Below are 27,080 nucleotides of genomic sequence, written 5' to 3'. Positions count from 1 at the left end.
TCTTCTACTTACCCGTAGACTTTGACTGTGAGCAGTACCTGCCACAGGAGGGGGAATGGACCTTCCTTTTTACTTGGACCAGTCACAGGATTGAATGTTCTAGCGCTTGGTGACACAGATTAGCTTCTCTTTGGGTTCATCTGGGCGCAGTCTCCACAGGCCTTGGAGCGATGGCCTGATCACAGGCACCACATACTGACTTTGTGTGGGTTCATCACAGACATTTGTTTGCAACAGTCCTTGCACGGCTTAAGCCCTATGGTTTGAGGGGACGACATTTCTCTTGCTTACTGGATAAAAATGACATTTACCTTGCATTCTGGATACATTTTTACAAAAAGGTTTGGTCACAGGCCAGGGAGAAACTCCGGGTCCACATCTGAAATCGCAGAAAGAAAGGAACCAACATCAGCACACATGGGTGACGCTTAAGTGTGGCTATACTAGTCACTTCTGCAGTGGAACAGCGTTGGCACAGAGCTGCATGACACCACCTTGTACCCCGTAGGAGAACTGCTCTGAAAGATTCTGGATACAGTCTGGTGCTTGCGGATTATTCACAAGGTAAGGTATCTGGGTTTAGAAGTATTTATCAGAAGTATTAAAATTCATCACCATTACTCCAATCAGTGTAGCACTACTAATACATATTTTGAACTGTAAACACAATAAGTTATGTTTTTTAAATGCTCCTTTCTTAAGACCTTCTATTATTTGCCCCAGTGCCTGTCAATAGAAGTGTTTGTTGCTGTAAGAGAAAAAAATAGTGGAGCCGTACCACCGGAAATTGCAGCAACTAGCCTTTATGTACCATTCCACTTAAAGGGTACCATGAAAAGAAAAGAGGGGGAATGACAAAGCGGAGCATGGAGTGAGACACGCTTTGTCTCTGCTCCAGACCCTCACAGGCCTTCCACCATCATCCATGCCATCCGGACCTTCCATGATGGATAGGGAGACGGGAAGCTGCTGTGGAACATTCCTAGACTGGCGCGGTGACCATGTCAGCAAGCCTGCATTGAGGGTCCTGGAGATTGCAGCCTGAGTTCCAGCAGCAGACCTTGCCGAGCCACCATCTTGCCTTTGCCCTCGCTAATAGCTGAGAATGTGGTATATGGGGCGGTCTGGGCTGTAACCCTTGGACCCCATCCTCTGCTCCAGGCACGCTGGCAAGTCACACCCAATGCTGGAGAGTGGCCCCTGCACAGTAGGCTGCAGAGGAGCAAGCAACGCCTTTGACCCCATGTGCCGAGGCGGGTCCCCGAGGGCCTGGGCCTACCTGCTCCCAATTGGGCCTGCAGCTCTACGGAAGGATCCTCCTCTCATGAGGCTGCCCTGTGATCAACATTGGACTCATGTAACCTCCTGCCACTCGAGTCACCCTACCAAAAGGTACCCCCATGCACTGGCAACCCAGCTGTGCTTCTCATTGCCTGCACTGCATGGAGATGCATCGGGGAAGGCCTGTGGTAGTTAGAATTTATTTTTGCACACTGCGAAGGCTCTGACCTTCACCCCTGCCTGGTCTCTGCCAACAGGGGCTAATAAGGATAGTGACTGACCCCAACTGGGACCCAACTCCAACCTGCAGCAGCTATGACCTGGCCTGGTACTCCTACACCCGGCCAGCTTTGGTAGGAGGCTCTGGCAGTAATCCCTTAGTGCTGATGCGTGGCCTGGGGCCCCACGGGCCCCGAATAGACAGTTTAAACTCACTGCTGGTGCGGTTATAGAGCCCTTTCACATATGCTAGCCGCAACCACGCTACCCCCTCGGTTGGGACAATGTGACTGCATTTATCCTGCAATATGGTGTTGATCATAGACGCCTAAGTGACTTGCTCTCTGCACTCAGCACGTACCCGACGCAGCCTCCCACCACCTTACTGATTGAAATATGTGCCAAATTACGTCCTTGGACAGACCTGGGCTCGTCGTCGCCCTGATCCTCCCGTTTTGCAGCCGATCTCCAGGGTTGATTCTTGTCTAAGACATCATACATAATCTACGGTGGGGACAACACAGGCCCATGGGGCCACTCGCTGCCACTTGTCATGCCATGTGACAAGACCACCAACGATACAGCGCCTGACATGCTCAGGGACAACTCAGTCACCTCTCTCTGGCAGAAAGCACCTCCAACATCCATGGAGCTCCCCGACTCTCAATACACCGGTGTGCCTGTGGACTCCGCGCCTGTGCCCATTGCTTAAGCCTATATGGACTGCTTCCTTTAAGAAATTCGATCCGAAATCAGCTCCCTCAAAATGGACTACCAGTCCTGTGTACAGGACCTTAGGCGCCACGTCATAGAGCTGGGAGGTTGTACTGATGATCTAGAACACAGTCAACATGCGCTGAGAAGATCAGGAAGCGCTATGGCCCAGGGTCACAGCCCTAGAGGAACAGCAGATCGAACTTTAGATGAAGCAGGGGGACCTTGAAAATACAAGCAGGAAGAATAACATTTGGATCCAGGGCATACCAAGGGGCATGGAAGACACCGACATAATAGCCTTCACTGCCGAGCTGTTCCAGGCGATACGCGGGGACCCATACTTTGCCCCTACGTATTAGATAGGGCTCATAGAGCAACATCTGCACCAGGGCACCTGGATTCCACTCCAGACATTCTCAATCAAGTAAACTTTTTCACTGAAAAATAAGTCATTCTAAGGGCTTTGTGGGGCAAGGCTGATCTAATCTTCCAGGACCACACAGTCCAACTCTGTCACCAGTTGCTCTGCGCCGTTGTAGACATGACATCCAATACCAATAGGGCCATCCCTTTGCCCTCATTTCTTCATGGGAGGGCAAGCGCTGAGTCATAAAGTCCCTGACTGAAGCTAAACAGCTCTTAAACATCACAGAGAGTGTCATGGAGGGAAGGCCATTTCCGCCCCTTTCTTCATACAAAGCAAGTCCCCCATATGACCCACAGGGAAACCACAGTGCTCTAACAAGAATATTAAAGCGACTTCAACTCATGAAACCAAACGCAAAATAATACAGCATCTTTGCAACATGGAGAGAGGCCCTTTTACCACTCCATCAGCTGCCAGCTCTTTATGAAAAGATTTCCTTTCTTTCGACTACATTGCCTCGTTAAACAGACCACCACTGTCTACTGCACACTGCTAACTCAACCCTATGCAGCGGCGGCCAGCTTTACTCCATCAGGTGATCTGAAGGGAGTGGACGATGCCCTTCAGGCCCTTTGATCGGGTAGTTCTGCGGTGGCCAGCCGTCCTGAGACCAGTTTAATCACCAGATGTCTACCAGCCACTGTTGATCTTGATGCCTCTGGGCCGCAGGGGCCCAGGGTGGGGATGGCCACAGTTCTGTCTTCGGACACCCTCCCACTCGATTTGACCCTTAGGGGAATGACTTCTCCAGTATAGCCTGCGTCTCTCAGTGCTGGTCATTTTAGGACTCTAATGGAGTTGTTGGGCCATGTTGGCCGTTTGTTGTTTACTTTTTTACCTGCCTTTTCTTTCCCTTACACTCCTGGGAGATTCCCCCTGCACTTCCCCCCACCCACTGTGAGAGCTTATGGTTCTTGTTGCCCCACCTCCAACCGCGTGCCCTCACCTCCTTTTCACCCCTCCACTTCACTGGAATGCAGCACGCGCATCACCTTGCCGCCCCACTGCACAACTAGACCAATCACTGGGTGGAGTCCCAAATCCTTGTCCCCTGTATGACTACCACGCTCCGCTCTGGTGACACCTTCAGCACACCGGATCCCCTATGCTCTGGCTAATCCTGCACACACAAAATTACTCTCCTTGAATGTCCGGGGTCTAAACTCACCTAATATGCGACACCAAATATGTTGTTACATTCTTCTAAGGGAAGATTCACACCATCTGTCTCACCTGAAATATTCAGTAGGCTTCTGGTCTTCTGCCTCCACCAAAACCGATGAGGTGGCGATCATGTGCAAGGTGGGCTTTTCCACAAAAGAACTGAACACAGTGCGAGAGACAGGGATGGTCGATATCTATAGCTAACTCTACAACTGGGCAACTGATGAATCATTCTTCGCCAACGTCTATGCCCCTAATCAGACGCAAGATCCCTATCTCAGGATCCTTCTACGGGGCCAGCTGGCAAGCAAGGGTGGTGACCTAATTGTGGGCAGAGACTTTAATCTCGTCTGGGAAACTGAACTGGGGCAATGTCTGCCGCACTAAAAAATACCTTTGCTGACCTGGGACTGATAGATGCCTAGAGATATAAATACCCTGACTTACAAGACTATTCTTTTTCCTCCAATGTCTATACCTCATACTCCTGCATTGATTACTTATTCCCCACCCTCTCTCTCCTAAGCGACCTAGAGTCTGCCTCCATTTCAGATACCTCTATTGCAAAATCACACACATGTGGAATGGGTCTGCAACTGCAGTGGAGGTCAGGAACAGGCACAAAAGTGCTGGGGCTTCCCACCACATTTGCTTATAGACCCAGTGGATGTGGTAGAGATTCGTAAGGGGAATGCAGATTATTTTTACCTTAATGGCCTCCCCGAGACTCCGGCACACACGCATTTGGATGGTTTCAAAGTAGGCATTTGGGGGTCATAACGTCCATCACTTTTGCACGCACTAGAGAGGCCAGTCTCGTGGAAGCCAGATTGGACACCAAAATTAAACCACTTGAATGCCTCGATCAACCGGCCCGTACCTGTGTAGCAAACAACAACTGGCCTTGCTGTGGGGCCAGCTGCGCACACATAGGACGAACAAGGCTGAACCGTCCCAGTTAGCTTTGAAACAATGGTTTTATGAAGGGGATAACAAGATTGGTGCACTGCTTGCTCGCAAACGAAGTCATCAGCAGGCCCGTGACCATATTGCCAAACTTAAGAGTTTGTGACATTCCAGGGCTGTAACCAAACAAGCGAAGCTACGGGCCTTTCATAACTTTTATCAGGACCTGTACACTGGGGAGGACATTCCCCTTGATTTTATAGACTCTTACCTTAATGCTTATAATTGGAAAGCCTTAGATCCACAACACGTAGAGCTCTTACAAGCCCTTATTAACCTAGTTGAGATGACACGTGTCATAAGAGACCTTTCCCTCGGAAAAACGCCAGGGTGGGATGGCCTCTCGGTTTCCTTCTATAGGGTCTTTATGCCTTTTCTTCAGGACCAGCTCCTGAAACTATTTAATTTGTTCATGGCAGAGTTGGGCCTTACACCCATGATGGCGGTGGCAGAGATAGCCCTCATACCTAAGCTAGGTTAAGATCCTACCGTATGCGCAACCTATTGGCTGATTGCTCTTTTAATCACGGACACTAAAATCTTCACTAAAATCCTGGCAACTAGGTTGTAACAATACCTATCGGGTCTTGTAGAGCTGGCCCTGGTGGGTTTCATACACCAATGTCAGTAAGCAGAAACCTGCAGAGTAGCCCACCTGGTTGAGAAATCTCCCAGTCAACATCCCTTCCTTCCTCCTCTTGCTAGATGCAGAGAATGCGCTTGATGGGGTTAGGTGGCCCTTTGTCCAAGCGGTCCTTGAAAAGACTGGCCGCAGCCAGTACATGATTGGCCGCATCATGGCCTCTTATGTCACCCCATCGGCCATCATATGGGTTAACGGTCAGCAAACTGACCACATCCGGCTGGTGAGATGCACTCGACAGGGATATCTGATTTCACCCCTGTTGTTTGCACTGGCTGTAGAATCCTTGCCCACTACTATACAACAAACTGAGTGCATTGCAGGCATTCCATTTGGCAGATGCTCGCATAAGCTGTACGTCTTCGCAGATGATCTCCTCCTCACCCTGTGATTTTACTCCCAACAGTTGTTCAAGCCTTGGCAGCTTTCGAGTGTCTCTGGCTTTAAAGTCAATATGTCCAAGTCTTATGCTCAGAACCTTACGATACTCAAGGCAGATCTTTCTGCTATTCTATCTGTAGTCCCGTTTCAGTGAGCCAGAAAGTCTATCTGCTATCTTGGCCTTAATATTACTATATTTCTTGCCTCCTGAGCACTGACTAACTGATCTGGGCTTCATCAATCTATTCTTGATGATTTTTGTTGGTGGAAACCATTGCTTGTGTCCTGGTTGTGCCGCCTTAATGGCGTTTAGATGACCATCCTCCTGAAAATTATTTATCTTTTCCAATCCCTGCCCATGACATTTTGTGTATTCAGATTGACATATGCACATTCATATGGGGGCCAAACGGCCCCGGTTTTCCAAAACTGTGCCTATGCTTCCTAGAGATTAAGGGGGGCTGGTCTACTCTAACCTCCTTGACTACTACTGGACGGCATTCCTCTGCCACCTCTCCAAATGGACAGCCCGTGAGAGCAAACAATACTGGATCCACATGGATAGGGCGGTAGCTTCTCGTCTTTTGTGGGATTTTGCTTGGCTTCCTAAACACGCTAGAATGCGAAGCGTTACATCGCCATCTCCCACCAGGACTGTCCTGGAAATCTGGGACAAGATAGCGATTAAAATGGGGCTCATCACATTCCCTTCTCCAAATACTCCAATCTCTTGCAATCTGGACTTTACACCTGCCCTTGAACCACAATTGTTTGTCAGCTGGGGAGAAGGTGAATGCCGCACCTTGCGTGACTTGTTTGAGGCTGACCCTATGAGGTCGTTTAAACATTGTAAAACAGAATTGCAGATCCTTGAAGAGGCCCGACTACAGCATTGTCAACTACACCATTGGGCGCTCCACCCTTTCAACGCTGAGGGAGCCATTAGAGTCTTCACTCCTTTTGAGTAATTGGTTCGAGCTTATAATGGCACCAGAGGACTGATCCCCCACACTTACCATGTGCTGCAACACTCCACACTGACCAAAACACACCCTAATCAATCCCAGTGGCAAAAAGACACGTCCAGGGGCATCTCCCAGAAACAATGGGAAATACTCTAGAAGGACCTTCCTAGAACTTATAAAAGCATTCTGCAGTGTGAGACAACCTACAAATTGATGACAAGGTGGTACTACACACCGACCTGCCTCTGAGCAATCTACCCTGCCACCTCTGACCTTTTTTGGTGGTGCGTGGCCTTCAGAGATTTCCCCCACATATGAAGGTCGTGCTCTCATATAATTATCTACTGGAAGGAGATCCTTGGCCATATCAAGGGCACACCGGGCTTTCCCCACTCTGCCTCATATAATACAGTTATATTAGGCATGCGCCCTTTAGAATAAGAAGCAATGTCGCACACTGACTAGCTCCTCATATGCCACATGCTAGGTGCCACTAGACAGTTAACAGCACTCTACTGGAAAAAAATCCTCTGTTCCCTTCACGGCCCAGTGGTTTCAACCACTGTGGCATGTTATAGCCATGGAGCTCCTATCCCACAAGAGAGCGCACAATGATGCTTAATTTACTCACAATGCGCAGCCCTTGCTACTTTATTTCACCTGTCTAGAGCAGTTTTTGTTTTACACCTCCAGGACTTAAAGCTCTTCAACTTTTCACATGAATGATCACTTGTGGATCACCCTAGAATGCATGATGGCGCCCCCCTTCTTCATCCTACACCTTATTTGCTTTTCCTCCCTCCCTTTCTCCTGCCCACTGAACTCTGGGACTCTCCCACAATGCCCAGCCCCGGGGCGCGCTCTCGTCCTCGAGGAGCCCGGCATAATGCTGTTCTGACCTCTAATATTTGGTTATTTATTTGTAATTCTTTGCTTGAATTTGTGTATATCATTTTCAGGTAACAACAGCATGATTCTGGCGCACAACACATCTTCTTGTTTTCTGCTGAGCCTGGACATCATTGGAAGTACTGTCTTATTGGTGTAATCTTGCTTTTCTCCTTACACCAACGACTAAAGAGGACGATGCATTGCCATACTTTCATTGTCGCGTGTTGTGTTGAGCAATGTGCCCTGATTTAAAACTTTTCAATAAAAAGTGTCAGCAAAAAAAATGTACCATGGAATAATATATCTTACAAAAATCCTATGAGTTAAACTCAAAATGAAAAGGGTCTGATTTACATCTGCATTATAATTCAAGGGGGAGGGCACTGCCAGATGGCTGGGACTGGGGGAGTGGAGTGGGGCCCTTACATTGATTAACAGTATCTAAAATGAAAAGTTAAACAAGCAGATGGAGTGCAAGGCAGAACATCAGAACTTTACGTACGGGGCCAAAGTCATCATCTGTTGATGACAGGATCTGAATGTTATGTTGTTTCTGTGATGGATTGTGGACAAGAAGGCACAAAATTAGCATCTTCCATCCTACTTGCAGACTTCTAACTAACCTCCTATGTATGTTCCTTCCATATTAATGTGACAAACTGGAATACAGATGTCTAGGGACGAACTGACCTGGAGTGCAAAGCACAGCAAGTTTGGCAGACTACTTTCAGGATAAGTCCTAACCTTCAGATGGCAGCATCTGGTTGACAGCAAAACCTGTAGCAGCAGCCTAATACATGTCATTATGTGGTTATTTAGGGGAAGTCCATTGCCAGGAGGTGGGATAGCAATCCACACTGGAGCCACCCAGCTAGAAATGCAGGAATCAGGGGAACATGTACCATTAATGTGGCTGACACCTGATAGATTATGAAACAGCAGCTATTATTGTGTGCACTACACAGCCCGGCCTGTGGTACAGGTTGGCCTGGAACTCAGAATTGTCCAAAAATCGTGCTAAAGAAAATGTATTTTAAAAAACGTAATTGTGCTTGTTATGCTCATCATACTGCCCGTTGCCCATACTATACGTAAATGTAAAAGTTCCCAGAAGGTAAATTCAAAGTGTGCTGGTCTACTCCAGGTTATAATGATCTGAGACTGGCTGGTGCCATCAGTTGTGCTGGAGAATCTCACAGAGGGTCTCAGGGCCTGATTTAGAGGCTTGCCTATGCATACTCCATCACAAACATGATGGATATTCTCTGCACTTTATTACAAATACATTAGGAGATAATGCACTAGTAAAGTCCAACTGAGTATCTATCACATTTGTGACCAAGTACCTTTCTGCCAATCTCCAAATCAGACCCTTAGTATCCTGAATGGGTCTACGTTTTTGTGAAGAAAACTTTACTAGGCATTCAGTATTATTCCCTCTCCCTTTACTGAGGGGGAAACCCTACTTAAGTAGCAACCGCACTCCTTGTCAGGGTAAAGACCCAAGCAAACCCCAAATTAACCTGTGCTCAACCTTCCAGTAGCTTGGCACAGAACTGTCAGGCTGAACTTAGAGGCAATGTGTAAAGTATTTATAAAGCACTTCAAACCGCAGTAAAGTGAAAACAAGAAAAATCCCATACCAATTCAGAAAAATAGAGTAAAATGTAATGAATAAATCAAGACCAAAACAACAAACATGTAATCAATAGAACCAGAGAATTGCATTTATTAAAGATTTAAGTGAAAATAGTGCCAAAAAACCTAAATCGCCAATCTCGGGTATCTGGTCGGATGAGACCGGGAGGAAGTCACATGTTCATGCCAAGTGTGACAGAGAGCGGGTTGGATACAGGGACTCGGCTAGTCCAGCTGAAAAGATACCTTCTCAGTCCAGTGCAAAGAGTGGTGAAGGGGGCCAAAAGGAGCAGAAAAGTGTCATGGGCAGTCATTGATGTAGCTCGAAGAACAGGTCTGGTGTGGGAGATAGTGGACGCTGCAGCATGAAGATCCGGCTGTTGTTGCAGCCGAGTTGGACCGGAGCTTCACGATTTCGCTCCCCATGAGCAGTAGATGCTGGAGTGTGAAGATTCAGGTGATGGAACTTCGCGCTGGCAGACAATGTGGGCACCAGTTGGCCCATTCAGGGTCATAAAGAGCCCACAAACTTCAATTCAGCTCCATTGAAGACACACCAGGAGTCCAGGACCTGATAGGCGCCACTTAAAGCTGAATCTGGGTGTGAGTTCAGGTGGTTGGGAGCCTGTTATGTCGCTGTGGCTCTGAACAGGAGGCCTGTAGACTAGCCCTTGGAGTCGCTCTGGGAGTCCTGATTGAGGTGCAGGTCCAATTCCTCTGACTCAGGCAGTCGGGCAGCAGTTCAGCAAGGCAGCAGTCCAGCAAAGTGACAGTCTTTTCAGCAGCATACCAGTCTCCACTGGTCCAGAAGCATACTGATGGTTTGGTGTCTGGGGACCAATATTTAAACCTGGTGCCACCTTTGAAGTGGGAGAAACGTCTAGAGGATTCCCTTTGAATTACTCAGGTTTCCTGTCTACTCTGCACTCGCTACAAAAAACGTACAACTATAACTAACCCATTGTGTGACGACAGACCTAATCAGGTGTAAGTGGGGGGGTGCCTAACTCTACCAGACCATCTGGCCAGTGATGGACCATTGAGGGACACCTAAGTTCACTACTGTGTGTGGCTGTCTAGGAGGAATAGACAAAGGCCAACTATACCAACTCATGTGGCCCAGATATAGGCTGCACATATTAAATGGTTAAGGCAGGAAAATGTCAAGTGGAGTTTTGAAAATTGTAACCAATATCCACTTCACCATAAAAGAGAACTTTTCACTACAATTCCAAAGACACCAAACATGAACTGTTCCCCTGTCCTCTTTTAGAGGTTACAGCTAATTAAATGTAACAAGGTAACTTCAATGTTATCCTATGGTAGAAGCAGGCCTTGCAGTGGTGAAAAACTAATTTAAGAGTGTTTCAGTGCCAGAGCATGTAAAACTTAAAATTACTTGTCCTACTTTTTTAAATATATTGCACCCTGCCCCTGTTTTGGGCCTACCCTAGGGGTGACATATATATATATATATATATATATTTATATTTATATATATGTATAGCAAAACAATTGGTGTGAAAATATCTATATTAAAAAGGGGGTTTGAGCCTGGCAAAAGGTTAACATTGCCAGGCCAAAATGGCAGTTAAAAACTTCAAACACAGACTGCAGTAACAGGCCTGAGACAGGTTTGCGAGGTTACATAAGTGAGTGGCACAACAAGTGCTGCAGGTCCACTAGTAGCATTTAGTTTACAGGCCCTGGGTACATAAAATATAACTTCACCTTGGACTTATAAATACATTAAATATGCCAATTGGGGACAAGCCATTACCATGTTTTAAGGAGAACCCATAAACACTTTAGCACTGGTTAGCAGTGATAAAGTGCACAGAGTCCTAAGGTCAACATAAACGGGTTCAGCAAACAGGGCAGTGAAGGCAAAAAAGTCTGGGGTTGACTCTGAAGGAAGGGGCAAGGCCCACAACTGACTCAGAAGAGGGCTCAACTCAAGCAAGGAAAATGTGCATCTCTATACAGCGGTTTAGTAGTGAAGAACCTCTATAACTCATGTTACACAGGGCCTATCACACCCGTAGGACCACTGCCATTGCACTTGCTGCACTCTTGATAGCTACGTTTCTGGGCTGAATCTGTAGAGGGCAATGGGATGGCAGATGCTTTGCCTGCAGCAAAAGGCTTGATGCTTGCATCTGCATACTTGGTGAATGTCAGGCAAGGAAGTGCACTCAAGTAAGAATTCTGCCTTTGAGGGTTTCTGTTCATACACCCCACAAAACAGTGAGGGGATTGGAAGGTGAAAGCAAGCAACTTTAATGCAAAAGAAAGGCACAACCTTTATGTACAAATGGATGTTCCTTCTGCTTCAATGGTTACTCTAAATAAATAAGAGCATTCTCGTTGCCAGTATTTCGGCATTACCAACAGTGAGAAGTGCCCTGCCCTTACAAGCAGTACCAGAAAAACATTGTTTAGCTGGCAGCTCTAGCTCACAGTGTCTAGGAGTTTCAATATTTGTGGGCATATTCAAACAATTGAATATATAATTGGGTAAAATGTCACAGAATCACTTGGCGAAATAGTCAGTTGGCGAAATAGTTGGAGAGAGAGGAGGACTCACAGCTTCCCCATCAGAGGGGAATTACAAATATTTACATTTTGGTAAGAAATGTGGGACAAATTAAAAAACATTATTATTTGAGGAGAAAAATTAGAAAAGTAGGGTGACCAAAAGCTGTTAAAAATAGAATATGTCAGAAAAAGTACATGAAATGAAAAGTTACTATTAAGAACAGAGTTGCAGTTGCTGAGAAGATCTAGAGGGACGGCCATGTCAAAGACAAGATGAGGGAGCCTGGCAGACAGGCAGCACAGCAACTACTGCACAGGAGAGGGGGCGAGAGGATAAATGATTTATCTTGAAGAGGGAACCGAACCAGGATAAGGCAGTGACTGCCTTGGTTGCTGCCAACAGCTATGAGTGGGGTTCAGGTGGGCCGACTGACCCTGCAAGCAACTACTGTGGCCTCACTGACAGGGAAGGTTGTGGCATAAGTCATTCATCAGTACCAGAAAACATTATCATACTTACGAGGGCTGAAACTTTACCAATGTTTGTTTAAAAAAGGACTGCCACCCTCTTGCTAAGGCCCTTGGAGAAGGGGTTAGCTTGCTTCACTCGCTTAGCGGCACAGGGATTGATCGATAACTTGACAACAACTGTGAGGGGACCGTCTAGGGTCAGATGTACCTGTCATTTCGGACAGCTATCAGTCTAATTTTGTGGGGTAGTTGCTGGAGAGTACTAGTTAAAATTGTGGCTCAATGGACATCACTTCACGGTGAGAGAATGAATGTAGTGCGCCACAATGGGAGAATGTTCAGCGGTGATAGTTTGAGATGGTGTGCACTAAATTGCCTACACTTTAAACAAACATCTGATGGAAACACGGAAATCATCAACTTAAAAGACTCTTTAAACTTAAAAGACTCTTTAAGTAGTAGTGCACTACTGATGGACTATCTAAGGAACGCTCAGAATAACTGACCATAACTCTTAGTTTTTTTCGGTAGGCCTTTACAGAAAAAACATGCTTTTGTGGATTGCTTGGGATGCCTCAAATGAAAAGTGATTTGCAATCTGTACAAAAATGTATTACAGACATGTAGTCAACACTGCGTTTCTAACCAAGGATACATCCACTTAAATTACCTGGTCACTGAGTTGAGTGACTTGTGTTTCTAAATCTTTGTCGCTTTTGGGTACTGGACTCTGTGCTGCTTTTTTTGCGGATGAAGGACGCGATGAGGCGGACCCAGGTTTTACCAGCGGACTTGACTTAGCAGCTCCTGATCGTAAAAAATACACTGTTTAAACATGATGACAATCTAAGAGTTATGGTTTTTATATACACACTGCAAATTTTATTACTGGAATTGCCCTTTGTGGGGCTGTACCAAAATAGTCACTGATAACCAATCTGTGAATAACACTACGCAACAGAAAAGTTGAGATGTGGAACCTCAAACACAAAGCAGCCAAAGGGTAAACATGAATAGAATTGCAGATATAAAGTGTTACTCGTATAACATAAAGAGTAAAATTGCTACTGACTGAAAGTATGATTCCTTCCAATCCCTCTGGTAAAAACCGCAGACTACAGAGAAATCACCTTTTGTGCCTTTTCTGTAATTTTACTTCCCACGAAAATGTCACTGGCCAGATTTCCAATTCATCTCCTTTACCCAGCATAGCCCTCTTAGTTAAGGTAAATACCCGGGCTAATTAATGGCCGTAGTGATACCAATGCTCACAGAGTGACTGTCAATATCGATTCAATTCTTCATCCTCTCTTGTAGTCACTGATTCAACCTTATATACCATTGCTCACAACCTTGGATTAAGTTCCCTTATGCTTTTCTGAGTATGCCGTCATGAACTTATCCACCCCTGGAAGACTCAATTTTGTGAGAACCCACATTATCAGCAAACCTGCCTTCAAAATCACGAGAAGAATCAAACACATCAATGCTGACTTTCACATCCAAGACTTACTGGATCTAGCCCATGCCCTTGCTTTAACGCTGCTTTAATTTGGGATGATAACTGTCCATGATGCAAAGCCCCCTTGCAAAGCCAGGAAAGTCAAGGAAGTAAAAGACCCTAGTAAAAAAATTGTATTTCACTGGCATACGCTATCTGAAACGTGATGGAGGAAGTCCACCCCCCCACTCTGATCGCACACCCCGAGTCATTTAAATGGTTATAAACATACACGTGTTCAACCAAAAATAGACTGTTTTTAAACCTATATTACGGATGTGGGAAACACTTCCAAAGAGCTTTTTTTGGCTCAGGAACAAATAGACAATATAGGGCCTGATTACAACTTTGGAGGAGGTGTTAATCCGTCCCAAAAGTGACGGTAAAGTGACGGATTTACCACCAGCCGTATTACGAGTCCATTATATCCTATGGAACTCGTAATGCGGCTGGTGGTATATCCGTCACATTTGGGACGGATTAACACCTACTCCAAAGTTGTAATCAGGCCCATAGTCTCCTAACATTGCTTTCTCCTCCCTTTTTATCAAGTAAGAGCCCACAAGGTGAACTCTGCAAACAAATCCCGACTTCTCCCCTTTCAAGAGTATGAAGAATGCAGGGGTGTGATTTAGAGTTTGGCTTACAAACGTGACTGATATCCCGTATGCCTTTTTACAAGTGCCGTAGGATATAATGCACTTGTAATATAGCTAATAGGATATCTGTCAAGTCAAGTTTGTGATGGATTATCCCATCTGCCAAACTCTAAACCGGGCCCTAAAGTCTTGAAATTCTCACTGCTCATTACCAGATTGGTCAATCCCACTCTTCAGCAAGGCAAGGCAAAGTCCTACAGTGGCACAAGCAAGCATGAATTACCCTTTATTACAGAAGTCCAATCCGACTAAACTTGGGCCATCCAGGCCAACCTAAAATAATGGAATGGAATGTCAACATGGCCCTATCAAGTCACTTGGAAGAGCCCTTACTGAAGATCTGAGACCTCTGTCAATACGGTTTGTGAAATCTGTTGATACCTTGAATCATGGAAAAAGTTGTGTGCTCATCCTCCACGATCCCTTAATGGACTTCCACAAAGTATAAAACTACATTCCATTGGACTGACTGATAATTCATTGTGGTGTTGAAATACTGTTCAGCATTTCTAACCAAAATGCCTCACCTTATAAAATTGGTATGCTTACTGTCTTGCTAAAAAAAAATCACCTGCAGTATCCCCAACGTTCAGCATTCTTCCCTATTCTCTTTAACTTCTACAATGATAGCACCAACAGCAGCCAGCTACGAGATCAGCAACTACTTGAAAGTCAAGGATTATTTGGAGACCAACCAATATTGGATGTAACTGAACTCTAGCCTAAGACCTCTAAAACAGAAATACTGCCTTATGACCAAAGTGATCCACATTTGATCTGGTCCCAGCCTACTGGTCTTCAGCAATCGCTCTCCGAAAAGGCATGTGATCTGGGGTTTAACCTCAAAATGTCCTTAATCCCTTAAGTGAACAATGTATCAAAAGTCAGTTTGCACCTCTTATACATCTTTTGACCAATCCTGCAAATGTCGCTCCTAAGTCATAAGCCTGATCTGACCAGTGCAATGATGATCTATAGAACAGGTTACAGTAATAGAATATATGCCGACCACTCTACAAATACCTTACCCAATGTACAGAAAGAACTAAGCCTGTTGAATAATCCTTTGAATGGAACACCCTAACCATATTTGCTCTGCTCTGCAGATGAGTCGTTGGCTCCAAGTTTGCAAAAAATTGGTGTCCAGATTTACTAACTGTTTACTCGGGGCTTGTGTCACATATGGGCATGTGTGGGGTCGTGGACAACCAAGATAGCTGACAGGACACACTTCTAGGGAGCACTGTCTCCCTGCTTCGAAATCCTTCACCAACCTGTGCAATGGCCCCCATTTAATGCCCCCCCAGCCCGCCATATTTCTCCTTCACCCTGCTGCTGCCTGGGAGGAGCGCCTGAACCCCATTCAGCTGCAACATCGGCTCTGGGGCTGCCACACGACGTGTGGGCCAGGCCGCTTCACCTGAGGCCTAGCTGGGCCTGGAGACGTCAGAGGCCCCCTACTCAACGGGGCTATCAGTGAAGCCTGGCGCTTCTGTGGCTCAGGGGCCTATCACCACATAATCCCTAGTGGATATGAGGGCCCAGACCGGGAGCTGCCACAGCACCCAATGCTACCCAGATGGGCAGTGCTTACGAGGAGCTAAGGGGCCTGGACTGCGACTCTATTGGGAGCCCTCTTTCACCTGAGGCTCCATCTGTTGGACATGCCTCCCAACTTTGTGGATGCAGAAGCGATGGCGCCTGAAGTGCGAGTGGTCAAGAGATGGTGCCTTGGGCCCTATATGCACCTGCCCTCGGCAAGTGTTGGTCTTATCTGCGGGGCCTGGGGGAAGCCTTGTCGTAGTTGGACTCTTGCTCTAGGCAAGAATGCTGGTTTAGGGATGACGGCACTTTTGTTTGTAGGTGACTAAGCCAATTCTACAAAAAGTCACAACTGTCGGCCCAAACCTCCCGGCTCATAAGCAGTAGCACACCAAAAACCCAAACAGTAAAATGTGATTTCTGGCAGCCTTTACGCATGGACTCTAGAGTGCGACATCTCAGGGGAGTCGTAGTTAAATGGAGATTACCCTTTTCTCACACGAGCAACAAGTCTCAGTCACACCCAGGCAATGAAAAAGATGCAGCAAATTTTTCAATAGGTTTTATTAACAAGACTGCAATCTACTGTAAAATGCATGAGCTGCAATGATTAGGATAATGAACAAAGCAAAAACAATGCAAAAAGCAGAATTGTAAAAAGTCATGAATATAAAGACCCCGACCATCTTGCAATAAACATAAGATGTAAAATAGACCCTAATATCCTAGCATGGACAACCTAATCTATAACCGAAAGAAAGCTAGGTGCGAAAAACCAAATCTGCCAGTACTATGTCCATGAGAAGAGCCCTCCAACCCTTGTTACGGTGGAATGAGGTCTCTAGATCAGCCGCCATGGGGACACGAAAATTGGGTCTGCATCAAGGCGATGTGTAGCATAGATAGCAGCTGGTAGGAATCGCTCTGATAACCTTGTCTGCATGAGATTTATTTATACAGATCTTGTAGGACCTGACGCAGGTATGTTCCAAAACAATAGATAAGAAGGCATGCTTGGGTTGGCAATTATATAAACAATTCCCTTAAAAAGTACATTATGTTCCTGTCACACGTAAGTAGGAAAGGGACATGATGTGAATACCTAGGTATATCACTTGTCTTTGAAGCTGATAGTGACGCCTTCACAGAGTGGCACTGGTAATGTGAAACCAAAACATCTTCCTGACTATAAACATACCAGCCATCTTGGAAGAAATAATTAAATAAATGTGCTAAAACAGAGCAGGCTAAGTAGGTTAAAAGTCACTAGGTGACGAGGGCACAGGTCTGCAAGCTAGAAGGCTAAGTGAACTCCTGATTCCCAGTAAAACTAAATAGGATCGACAACAGTCTGAGACACAGAGGGAGCTGCCCACACTGAGGTTAGGAGTACTGCTCCCTTGTCTTGCGTCAGTGCTCAGAGGCAAGTGCGTGCTCTCAAGGGCCCCTCCAGCCCGGATGGTCACTTACTGGCGCATCCTGAGACCCAGCGGGAGTCTACCCATGCTGAGGTTGGGTGAGTTGTTTGCTCCCCTCGTTGCACCGCTTGGAGGCCATTATCTTTAGCATAGTGCTCTTTGTGTTTCCGCCTGTAAGTGAACTGGAGGAGCCAGACATTGGACATTGCTCGACATTTTGGCCTGGTTAGTCATTCCTTCTGGGTGACAGGTGCAGGGGTGTGCAGGCAGCTACAAAAAACAGACAGTATGGGCGATAACTGAGGGCCTTTGACCGACTGAAATAATTGGGGCTATACGTTGCCCACATCACCTAATCCTTCCATGGCAGCAAGCCCCTCTTGGAGAAGGAATTCATCCTACTGCCTCTGTACTGGTGCAGTGTGGACACTGGTGGATCGCTGCCCCTTGGTGTCTGGTGCTCCCCTAGTAAGGGATTTAGAAAAATCCACTCTGCCCTTCTGCATCAGATCTGTCCTATGATGACTTTTCGAGGTACTTCCTGCAGACGGAGGGGGACATGTGGGCTCTTATTATTCTGATCTGTGTCCAGAGGTGGCACCAGGCACAAGGCCTCTCTTGCCGCTGACAAGGGGAGGGACAGACCCCATAGGCAGCAACAGGGGAACACCATCATTCAGTACACTACGCCTCGTCAAGCCACTCACAAACTCACACATCAGGACCTTCCACGCATCCTGGAACACTTGCCAGAGCGGCAGAAGGAGCACTCACAGGCAGCCCTCATCAAGGTGATACAGGGATTGAGAGTAGCCATTGAGGGACAGGGGTGTCTATTGAGCTGATCATGCTGCTGGCGGATATCCATAAGTTAGCAGATAAGGTGGAAATGGTAAAATCCAATAGCACTACCTTGCAGTCCGAGTTGCGGAAGCTCAAGCAACAAGTCTCACAGCTGCGGGTTGTCTCCAGCACCCTAGAGGACCAAGCTCAGGATGCAGAGGGCCATTCACAGTGGAAAAATGTGTGCCTTTAGGCTTTCCTGAGAGGGTGGAGGGTCAGTCAGCAGGGCAATTTCTAGAGCACTGGCTGAAACACAATTTGTCCACTTGTCTGACTTCTTTTTTATTGAAAGGGCTCAGAGCACTGGTGCCTGTTCCTCCTGTGAGTGCCCCCCCAACCCGAGGGCCATCATTGCTAGGCTGCTGAATTATAGGGACAGAGATGCAATCCTGAGGGCTGCCAGAGAAGCACCTATCCAGAAGTTTGACACCTGTACTATTTTGATTTACCCTGACTATACTTGGAGAGTCCAGGGGCAGTGCAAGTCTTTTGTGGAGGTGAAGAGGAAACTGTACGCTATGGATCTCTGGTTTATGCTCCTGTACCAGTCTACGCTCTGTGTCATTGCAGCAGGTAGATCTCACTTCTTCGAGCAGCCCAAGGACCTCTGGTCCTGGCTAGACATGTCAGATTGTATCCTACTGTGCCCCCTGAGTGGTCCCTTTCACACTTGTGGGGGCACCATGGTCAGAGGTGCCTCCACTCCGGGGGTGGGAACAGACTAACAGAGGGAGGTACCAGCCGCATTGTGGTTCGGGATGATGGCATCATGGACGCTACTGAATCGGAGACCCAGTTGGTGCCTGAGATATTGCTGCGTGATGCCACGCCAGTCAATGGGCCCCCAGAGGCTCCTTCTCAATCCAGTGGTGTTGTTCAGGATACTGTAGCTCCATGAGGGACATTTGCTTTCTCATTAGCCACAGGGTAGACACCCGGAGTGGTTTATGACCTAAACACTGAAAGAAGGGAGGCATCAGCTCTTCTCACTGGTCACCTAGGAGATGGGTGGGAGGGGGCTACTAACGTTGGTTTTGAGTCATGTGAGTAAAGGAAGTTCTATTACTACAGAGGGTGACCATTTTCAGATACTGTCCATTCTGTTATGGGTGCTGTATGCAGATGACTGTGGCTTCGGGATGGCTGAGAACTGTGCTGAATGCTGCTTATTGCAGACTTTTGTGTACGTGGTTGTGCAGATCTTGGTTCAGCTGGGAGTGTGGGAGGTGTTTTGTGATGTGTTGTATCAGGGAGGGGTGGGTGGCAATAGTTTACATCCTGACACATCAGGGGAGGTCACATCAGTTAAGAAGGCTTTGCACATGCCCATACAAAGGGGATCAGGCTCACTCAGGATGGATACCCCTAATGATGCGGCAAGTTGTATTCATTCTACTCCAGGCAGGCAATATATCAACATGGAGAGTTGTCCAGCCAACAATTCTAATATCTCTAAGGGGCCGCTTGCAGGACCCAAGGATGTCCCCAAATCAAATAGGTACTCACACTGTAAGGTCCTCCCACCTACTCATCCTGCAACTCCACCCACAAGCTACTCCGTGTATGATGGTTTTAAGGGGGGTACTCCCATTGAGCGATGATGCAAGGGAAGATAATGACCCAATGTAAAACTTTGTTCAAAAGTTGGGTAACAGTAGAATGGAGGGCCAGGCCATCTTGCATCAGCCGGTCAATACTGTACAGAGGGTCGGGTTGGGTGGGCTCATCTCTAAAACCTGACCATAAGGACTGTATAGTTGTCAACTTTAAGGACAGGTTTGTTAGCAAGGATGTATTGTCCAAGATCCATTTTTCAAATTGTCAGCCCATACTCAGTGAAGCCCTACCTCTTGTTTTCTTCTATAGGCCTCAGAACACAGTGTCTATTGTCCCTGCCACTTTGCATTTGCAGGTGCCAACTCATAATAGCTTTTCTGCTCTCTCAAATCTCGATTCTCAAGACTGACTCCACAAGCAAGCACCTATCCCTTGCTATCCTCTGCCTAAAAACGATGGTCATGACAGAGATTTTTCTGGCCCAATTAAAGACAAGGAGCCTGTGAGGCCTATGTGGACAACAGTTATTACATTGCATATAGAGGGCATTGCCAATAAAGTGGAGACAGAGGATTGGGCAACTTATGTAGAACCTGCAAACATAGTATGCCTCCAAGAAACATGGTCTTTATATCCTATTCATCAGAATGGCTTTGACGCTTTTAATTCTCCCACCTCCCCATCAAATAGTGGTAGGCCAAAGGAGGGGGCCTGTTGACTTTGGTATTAGTTAGTTTACCCCACAAATTAAGAAGAGCTTCTCAAAGTCTCCCTATTACTAATTTGTCACCTTTACACTGGGCACCATCTCAGCTATCAAGGTTGTCAATTTTTATAACAATGCTTTTGATTCCTCTAAGTTGGAAGTGGTTAATTCACTCGAATCTGATTTTGAGCTCTTCATCAAACACAATTCCTTTGTAATTTGGACAGGTGATTTTAACATTCCGGAATGTCCGAGTATGTCTAATGTCTAAGTAGAGTGACATTGGAAAGAATACTCTGACACACTTCCGTCACAGCCCATATGGTTAAGCACTCAATAGTTAGATGCTACAATGGAATTTGAACATAGCAAAATATTGCGGTGCCAGTGACTTCCACCTCTTACCAACGTTCATGGGCAGAGGTAGTAGGAGCAACATTGATCACATTCTCATTGCAGATTCTGGTGGGGAAACCATTTTAGATTTACATGTAGAGCCCAACTGTATCAGCGATCATAACCCTGTAATCCTTAATTTAAATTTCAATCTCCGAAAGATCAGGGACTCAGGGAAAATTAATAACATTGCCCTTGTAGGGCAGAATCGAGTCAAAACTAAAAGGGCTAGCATTAATCCGCCTCACTTCCTAAATAATCTGGTGTTAAAGAACTTGGACCAAATCCTAATAGGTTTAGCACCAGAAGCCAACCATAAGGAGACGTGGGATGTCCATATTTCAATATCTCACTTCATTGACCAGTTGTTGACAATAAGGTCGAAATACCATGGAAGTGGAAGGAAAGGCTGGTTTGATGGTGAATGTACTAAAGCTGGGAATAAAATGATTAGCATTTTGAATCAGCATCTCAGGGATACTAACCTAGTCCAGGTAGCCAGAGCAAGTTCTAGGGCTATTAAAGCAAGGAAGAAAACCTTGCAAGGGGAAGCATGGGCTCACTTGATACAGACCGCCAAAACTAAAGACAGTGTCCTGTTTTGGAGAACCGTAAACGCCCCCCTTTTTACTAAGGGAACAGTTCTTGTTCTGGATTCTGGGATCATTTCCGCCCAATGAGTGGATCATCATGGCTCAATTTTTCCCCAGTATAAGCCAGATGAGGGAGGTCTTTGTCTTCAGACATCCGTACAACCTACAGGTCTGACTTTTACCTTTTACGAAGGTCATTAATACTAGCCCGCAGGGGAAGGCCGCGGGATGTATATAAAGCTGAACCTAATCTTTGGGCCCCCCTTTTAACTAGGATATTCAATGCAGCAGGAGCAGGCTTTGTACCTCCTACTTGGTCAACCTCCCTCATCATACCGATCTTTAAGAAGGGTGCTAGAAATTATCTAAAGTGTTATCGGCCAATCTCTCTACTTGACTCTTCTGCCAAATTACTGGGGAGAGTCTTCTTAGATCGACTGGATCACTTGGCAGAAAAGAATGAAATTCTCTCTATAGCCCAGTATGGGTTTAGAAAGGGTTTAGGGACAGTTGAGCAATCGTTCAACTTGAACCTATAAATGGGGAAGTACACTCAAGCCACGGATGGGTCTATGTTTATCTGCTTTATTGACTAAGCAGCGCCTTTGACTTAAGTAGATCAAGGGAAGCCTTGGGCATGTCTCGGCAGAAAGAGGGCCCCAGGGCGATCATTTCATTGTTGGCCCACCTGTACAAAGATCTAAAAGCTAAAGTTCAATATGGTATCCAGGGAGAACTGACTGAATCCTTCTGTATAAGGAGAGGAGTCCGACAGGGGTGTGTACTGGGGCCCTTCCTCTTCTCCTTATATATCAATGAGGTGGAAGAAACGCTTCAGGCGGAGGGTGCAGATACACCTATGATAAGGAGAAGGCGGATTCCCATACTCCTACGTGCCGATGATGCGGCCATCTTAGCCACACCCCACAAAGCCTGCAGCTTTTAATAAACATTTACAGCCTTCATGGAGGAAAGGAGTATGAAAACCAATATTGCCAAAACCTACACAATGGCCAGTGGTCATACTGGAGGGAAACAACAAACATTTTTTTTTATTAAAGGAAAGAAATTGCAAAATGCAAATACCTTCAGTTACTTGGGGATCCAGTTCCCTCCAAACTAGATTGGAAGCACCAGACGGCGATCTGTGTATCTACTACGATTAGGAATAATGAAGGCCTGATGAGGTGCACTTCTAAGTTAGGTAACAAACCAACCAACTGCCCAGTTGTAAACCCTTTATAACACCAGCAGCTGTATATGGCGCAGGTATCTGGGCTATGGGGATACGAGTGACATACAAGCATTAGAAAATGCTTTATTACGGAAATTATTGCCAGTACCCCGCTTCACCCCTTCATCGGTCATTCATTAGGAACTGGGTGTTGATTTCTTACTGAATATCCTTGAAACCAAACCTCTGTTATTATGACGATCAGTTTAGTACACAGAAGAAACCTTGTTTACTAGGTTAATCCTTAAGGATTGTATGGGCCTTGATATAATGAATAGAATTCCGTGGTTGAAGAATATAAAGCAGGCCCTGCTGGATCTGGGTCAGTGAGAGAAGGATTTATGGTCACACCCAGAAGATATTTAAAGGTATTCCAAAAAAAGATTAGACAACATGCGTTTGAGGTCTGCCGTTTTGAAGAGGGAAAATGTAGATCTCCCTAAAACAACAGTGGGGCGTTACATAACATAGAATGAACAGGTTGGATGTAAACCTTACCTTACGATAATCAACAATGTACTACCTTTTAACCTGTTTCCATCGGCTCCATTAATGAAAAATGCCTCTGCCACAAGTGATCGGAGCAGACCATCAAGCACCTAATGCTTTTTTGTAAATGTTATCGGTCTTCCAGAAAACTTATTCTTAAACCCCTCTTTCTTCAAGAGAGAATAATCCATTACCAGGCAGCCTTTAAAATTTTATACAAATTAGGGGATGTAAAAGTATGCAACAGGGTTGCCCTGCTTCTCTCTGGAGTATTCCGTATTAGAGCCCTATTAGAGGATTCAGGGTCTCCAAGTACATAAATGGGGCTTTAGACGCTAAACCTCATTTTATGTTGTCTATGCCTCTAGCCTTTTAATGGGCATTTTTTAATCTGATGGACGGACTTCATTTTAGAAGTAATGATAGCCACCAGCTTTTGCAGAAATTATTAAAGACGCTTATATTTTAGCGTTTCGTGTGATAAATGTTTATCATGTTTTATATTTTTATTATGTCTTATATTTTTATGATGATTTGCTGCTTTTATGATTCACTTAACTTTTTTTTTTTAAGATCTCTTTTATTGCTTTATAATTGCATGCAAACACTTACAGAACAAAATAACTTCCCATCTTTTTGTAACCCCCCCTCCCCTTCCCTCTCCCTTTACGCACTTTCCATCAAATGATTCACTTAACTTGTGCTGAATAAATCTTTTGACTGACAAAAATAAAAAATACAGGAATATTGTTAAAACAAGTGGCTTAAACATAAAACAAAAATTATACCAACATGTAATATAAACATAAAGTAGTCTCTCACAGGGTTTGGTTCGCACTCACATGTTGAGATGCACTGTGTCTATGACAAAGACTTTAATGTGTGATGATTTGGTTTCCTTTTGAGATGGCTATGCAAGCACTGTGCAGGAGTGGGTAGCCAAAGCGCACTCAATGCATATTTTTCAATGCACTGGTAACAAAGATATGTAGACAGCTGCAGTTTCAAGCTAGACCTAAAAAAGTAAGCATGTTGTCTGCAATCTGCCAGAACCAGCAACAGATGCTATGCGGTTTTCTCATCACCGATGTGTACCTGCCATATCAGAACGCAAAATACAAATGCAAGAACTACAATTCCTAGTCCTCTAAAAAAAAGCTAAATATTGGCACAAGTTATGCACCAAGAAGAGACTTCACCTACACAATATAAGTTTTAAAAATAACTGCAAATATATATATAAAACATCCCTGTAACCCTTGTTTTTTTCAGTGAGTACATATATATATCTATATATATCTATATATATATATATATACTGAAAAAACAAAGTATACAGGGAAGTTACAGTTAGGTTCTGAATTTACCCGAACAAAGCCATAGAAATTCAGCAGTTATAGTTGAGAGTTATTTCAAGTAACTATAACTCACGCCCAGGGTAACAATAACTTGTGCCCCAGCCATGCACAGTTTTCTCCGCAATAGATTTACAACACATTTTACAGAGATATTATCAATGATGTTATAAAAAAAATTTCATGAGTGCTGTAATATCTGGGGTAATTAGTAGTGCATGCCGAGTTACCCTAGGGCGATAGTTATAATTACTTGAAATAACTAACTGCTGAATCTCTATGGTTTTGTGTGAGTGAATTCACAGCCTAACTATAATGTCCCTTTAACCTATGCTTTTTTTAAGTGAAATTATATATACATATGTGAATATTTTAAAAATTCAATATTTATCTTTTTAAGAAAAACAAAACAATAAATGTAATATAGTATTTTAATATTGCTTGTACATATTTTTATATTAATATGTGTGATTAATTTTCATAATTTAGCACTGTAAACAATTAATTTTAATTTAACAGTGCTTCATTTACCAATTAATATTAATTTTACTCTACTATATTACTTCTACTTATATGTTAAAAAACGATAATTATAAGCTGATCTTAACTAAACAGAAGTAATGAGAAGTAATATGCTATGCGAAACTTTAGTAATATACTATAACTACGCTAATATTAAGTAGAAAATGAAGCACTATGTGAGGTTAAACACAGTAAATATATGTTAAAAAGTTCAGTTATGAGCTAATCTTAACTAAATAGAGGCAAAGAGAAGTAATATATTACAGTAAAATTAAATTAATATTAATTAGTAAATGAAGCACTACCTTAGATTAGAACTGTGTTCGACCTCAAGGTCAGTTTCAAATCCTGGTGGGTCCACTCATCCTTCTGAGGTCGATAAATGAGTACCATTGAGTTGGGTAATATTACAAATCTGTTATTCAGCGTTCTGGGTGAGCGCGCGCTGTACAAATACATGTGTTATGCAATGTTAGTGCATCTCATGCACTGTTACACAACAAAATGAGACCCTGAAAATATGTTCAATCCGTCAATCTGTTTTACTTGTTCACCATGGAGATATCTAACTATGGCTACGGACTGAAAAATAAAATGTGCGAGCCATCTGTGACCTCCTGCGCTCCACACCAGCCATTCCTAGGCCCTGAGTCATTGCAAGCTTTTAACGGTGGGGAATGGATGTCACACGGTTTGAGGCTCATGAGAAATTCAAGCCGTTATGTGCTTGTTTTCTTAAACACCAGGCATTTTTTTCCAAATCGGTTCAGTTTCTCCTTTTCCAGCATTCACGTTACAAAAAATGCCGTGAGAGTGCAGTTTAGCATTGCCGTTACGGTTCTTGCCTTCTGCTCCACCGCTGGAGAACAGCTTGTGGGTTTGAGCAGTTGCGCTCCACCTCTCTTGAACTGGCAGAAACGAGACGTCACGCCGATGTATGTAACGGTGGGTTTTTGAGCGCCAGGGGCATTTCACGCTGAAAAGTGGCATACACTAGAGGTAGGAGGAATAGCGTGAATTCTTGGCCTTGACGGACATCCTTTAGTCAGATGGAATATTTTTCTAAGCACTCCTTTGCGTACAAATGAAGTTACTGTAGTCCTGCCTTGGGTATTTTCCTAATGTAATGGATTGCGCCAAGTATTTTTAGCTGTGGTATGTTCCAGACCTCGCGTGAGTCATCTGATTCTCACAGAAAGCTTCCAAAGGAAAGGCAAAACAAAAGCGCTCTTTAATCCCATGACTATATAACATTTACACGTGGTCCCTACAGCTAAGCGAGCTGTGCTCGAAGGGGCCCACCACGAACTCTCAGCGAAGCTGGACAGATACAAGATGCCTCTCAACTGCAAACCCTAGTTCCACTCATCCCGCAAGATGTCCTTAACCTTTTGATTGCCTGGGGGTTTCAGTCAGTACACAAGGACCAAACATTTTCTGAAACTTCCAGTATGACTTTAATCACACACGTTTATAATATTTACACTGCAGATACCTAGACTGGGGCGCAAATCCCATTGGGCTAAAAGGGCTTCACCCCCCGCTTGCCTCCGTCGTGGGTCCTAGGGTGACCTACTGCAGCCTGGCGCCTCCAGGACACACGCAGCTCAAGTATACAGGGCTGCGCTGCGAATGAGATGAGGCGCAAATGAAAGCTTCAAACAAAGGGCCTGATTACGACCTTGGCAGAGGGGATTACGTCCTGCCACCCTATTACAAATTCCATTACATCATATGGAACTTGTACTGCCGCGGACGGCATATCCGTCACGTTTCTGATAGAGTAATCCCCTCGGACAACGTCGTAATCAGGCCCAAAGTGGTTTCAACAGTCACCAAGGGGATGAAGTGTATAAATCAAGTATGAGAACTATTATCAAGGTGCAAAAGTGTCCCGGCCAGAGATGTGACCAAAATGACAAAAGTATTCTATAGTTATTTTGTTGGCCTTTCACCTTCATATA

The 27,080-nt window shown here is 45.0% G+C and overlaps 1 protein-coding gene across 6 annotated transcripts in view; it reads right to left on the bottom strand.

Annotated features, from left to right (window-relative positions):
* Positions 1 to 27,080, bottom strand: part of MAPRE2 (microtubule associated protein RP/EB family member 2) — a 663,286-nt gene that overhangs the window by 24,146 nt on the left and 612,060 nt on the right. For all 6 annotated transcript variants that reach the window (XM_069220125.1, XM_069220123.1, XM_069220126.1 and 3 more), the window contains one exon: positions 12,972 to 13,108. In XM_069220125.1, the coding sequence (XP_069076226.1) occupies positions 12,972 to 13,108 (137 nt within the window). The remainder of the gene's footprint in view (positions 1 to 12,971; positions 13,109 to 27,080) is intronic.

The sequence above is a fragment of the Pleurodeles waltl genome, chromosome 2_2 (assembly GCF_031143425.1).
Source record: "Pleurodeles waltl isolate 20211129_DDA chromosome 2_2, aPleWal1.hap1.20221129, whole genome shotgun sequence".
NCBI classification, from domain to species: domain Eukaryota; kingdom Metazoa; phylum Chordata; class Amphibia; order Caudata; family Salamandridae; genus Pleurodeles; species Pleurodeles waltl.
Note: the sequence above shows the minus strand (reverse complement) of the source record. Positions and strands in the feature narration are given on the sequence as shown.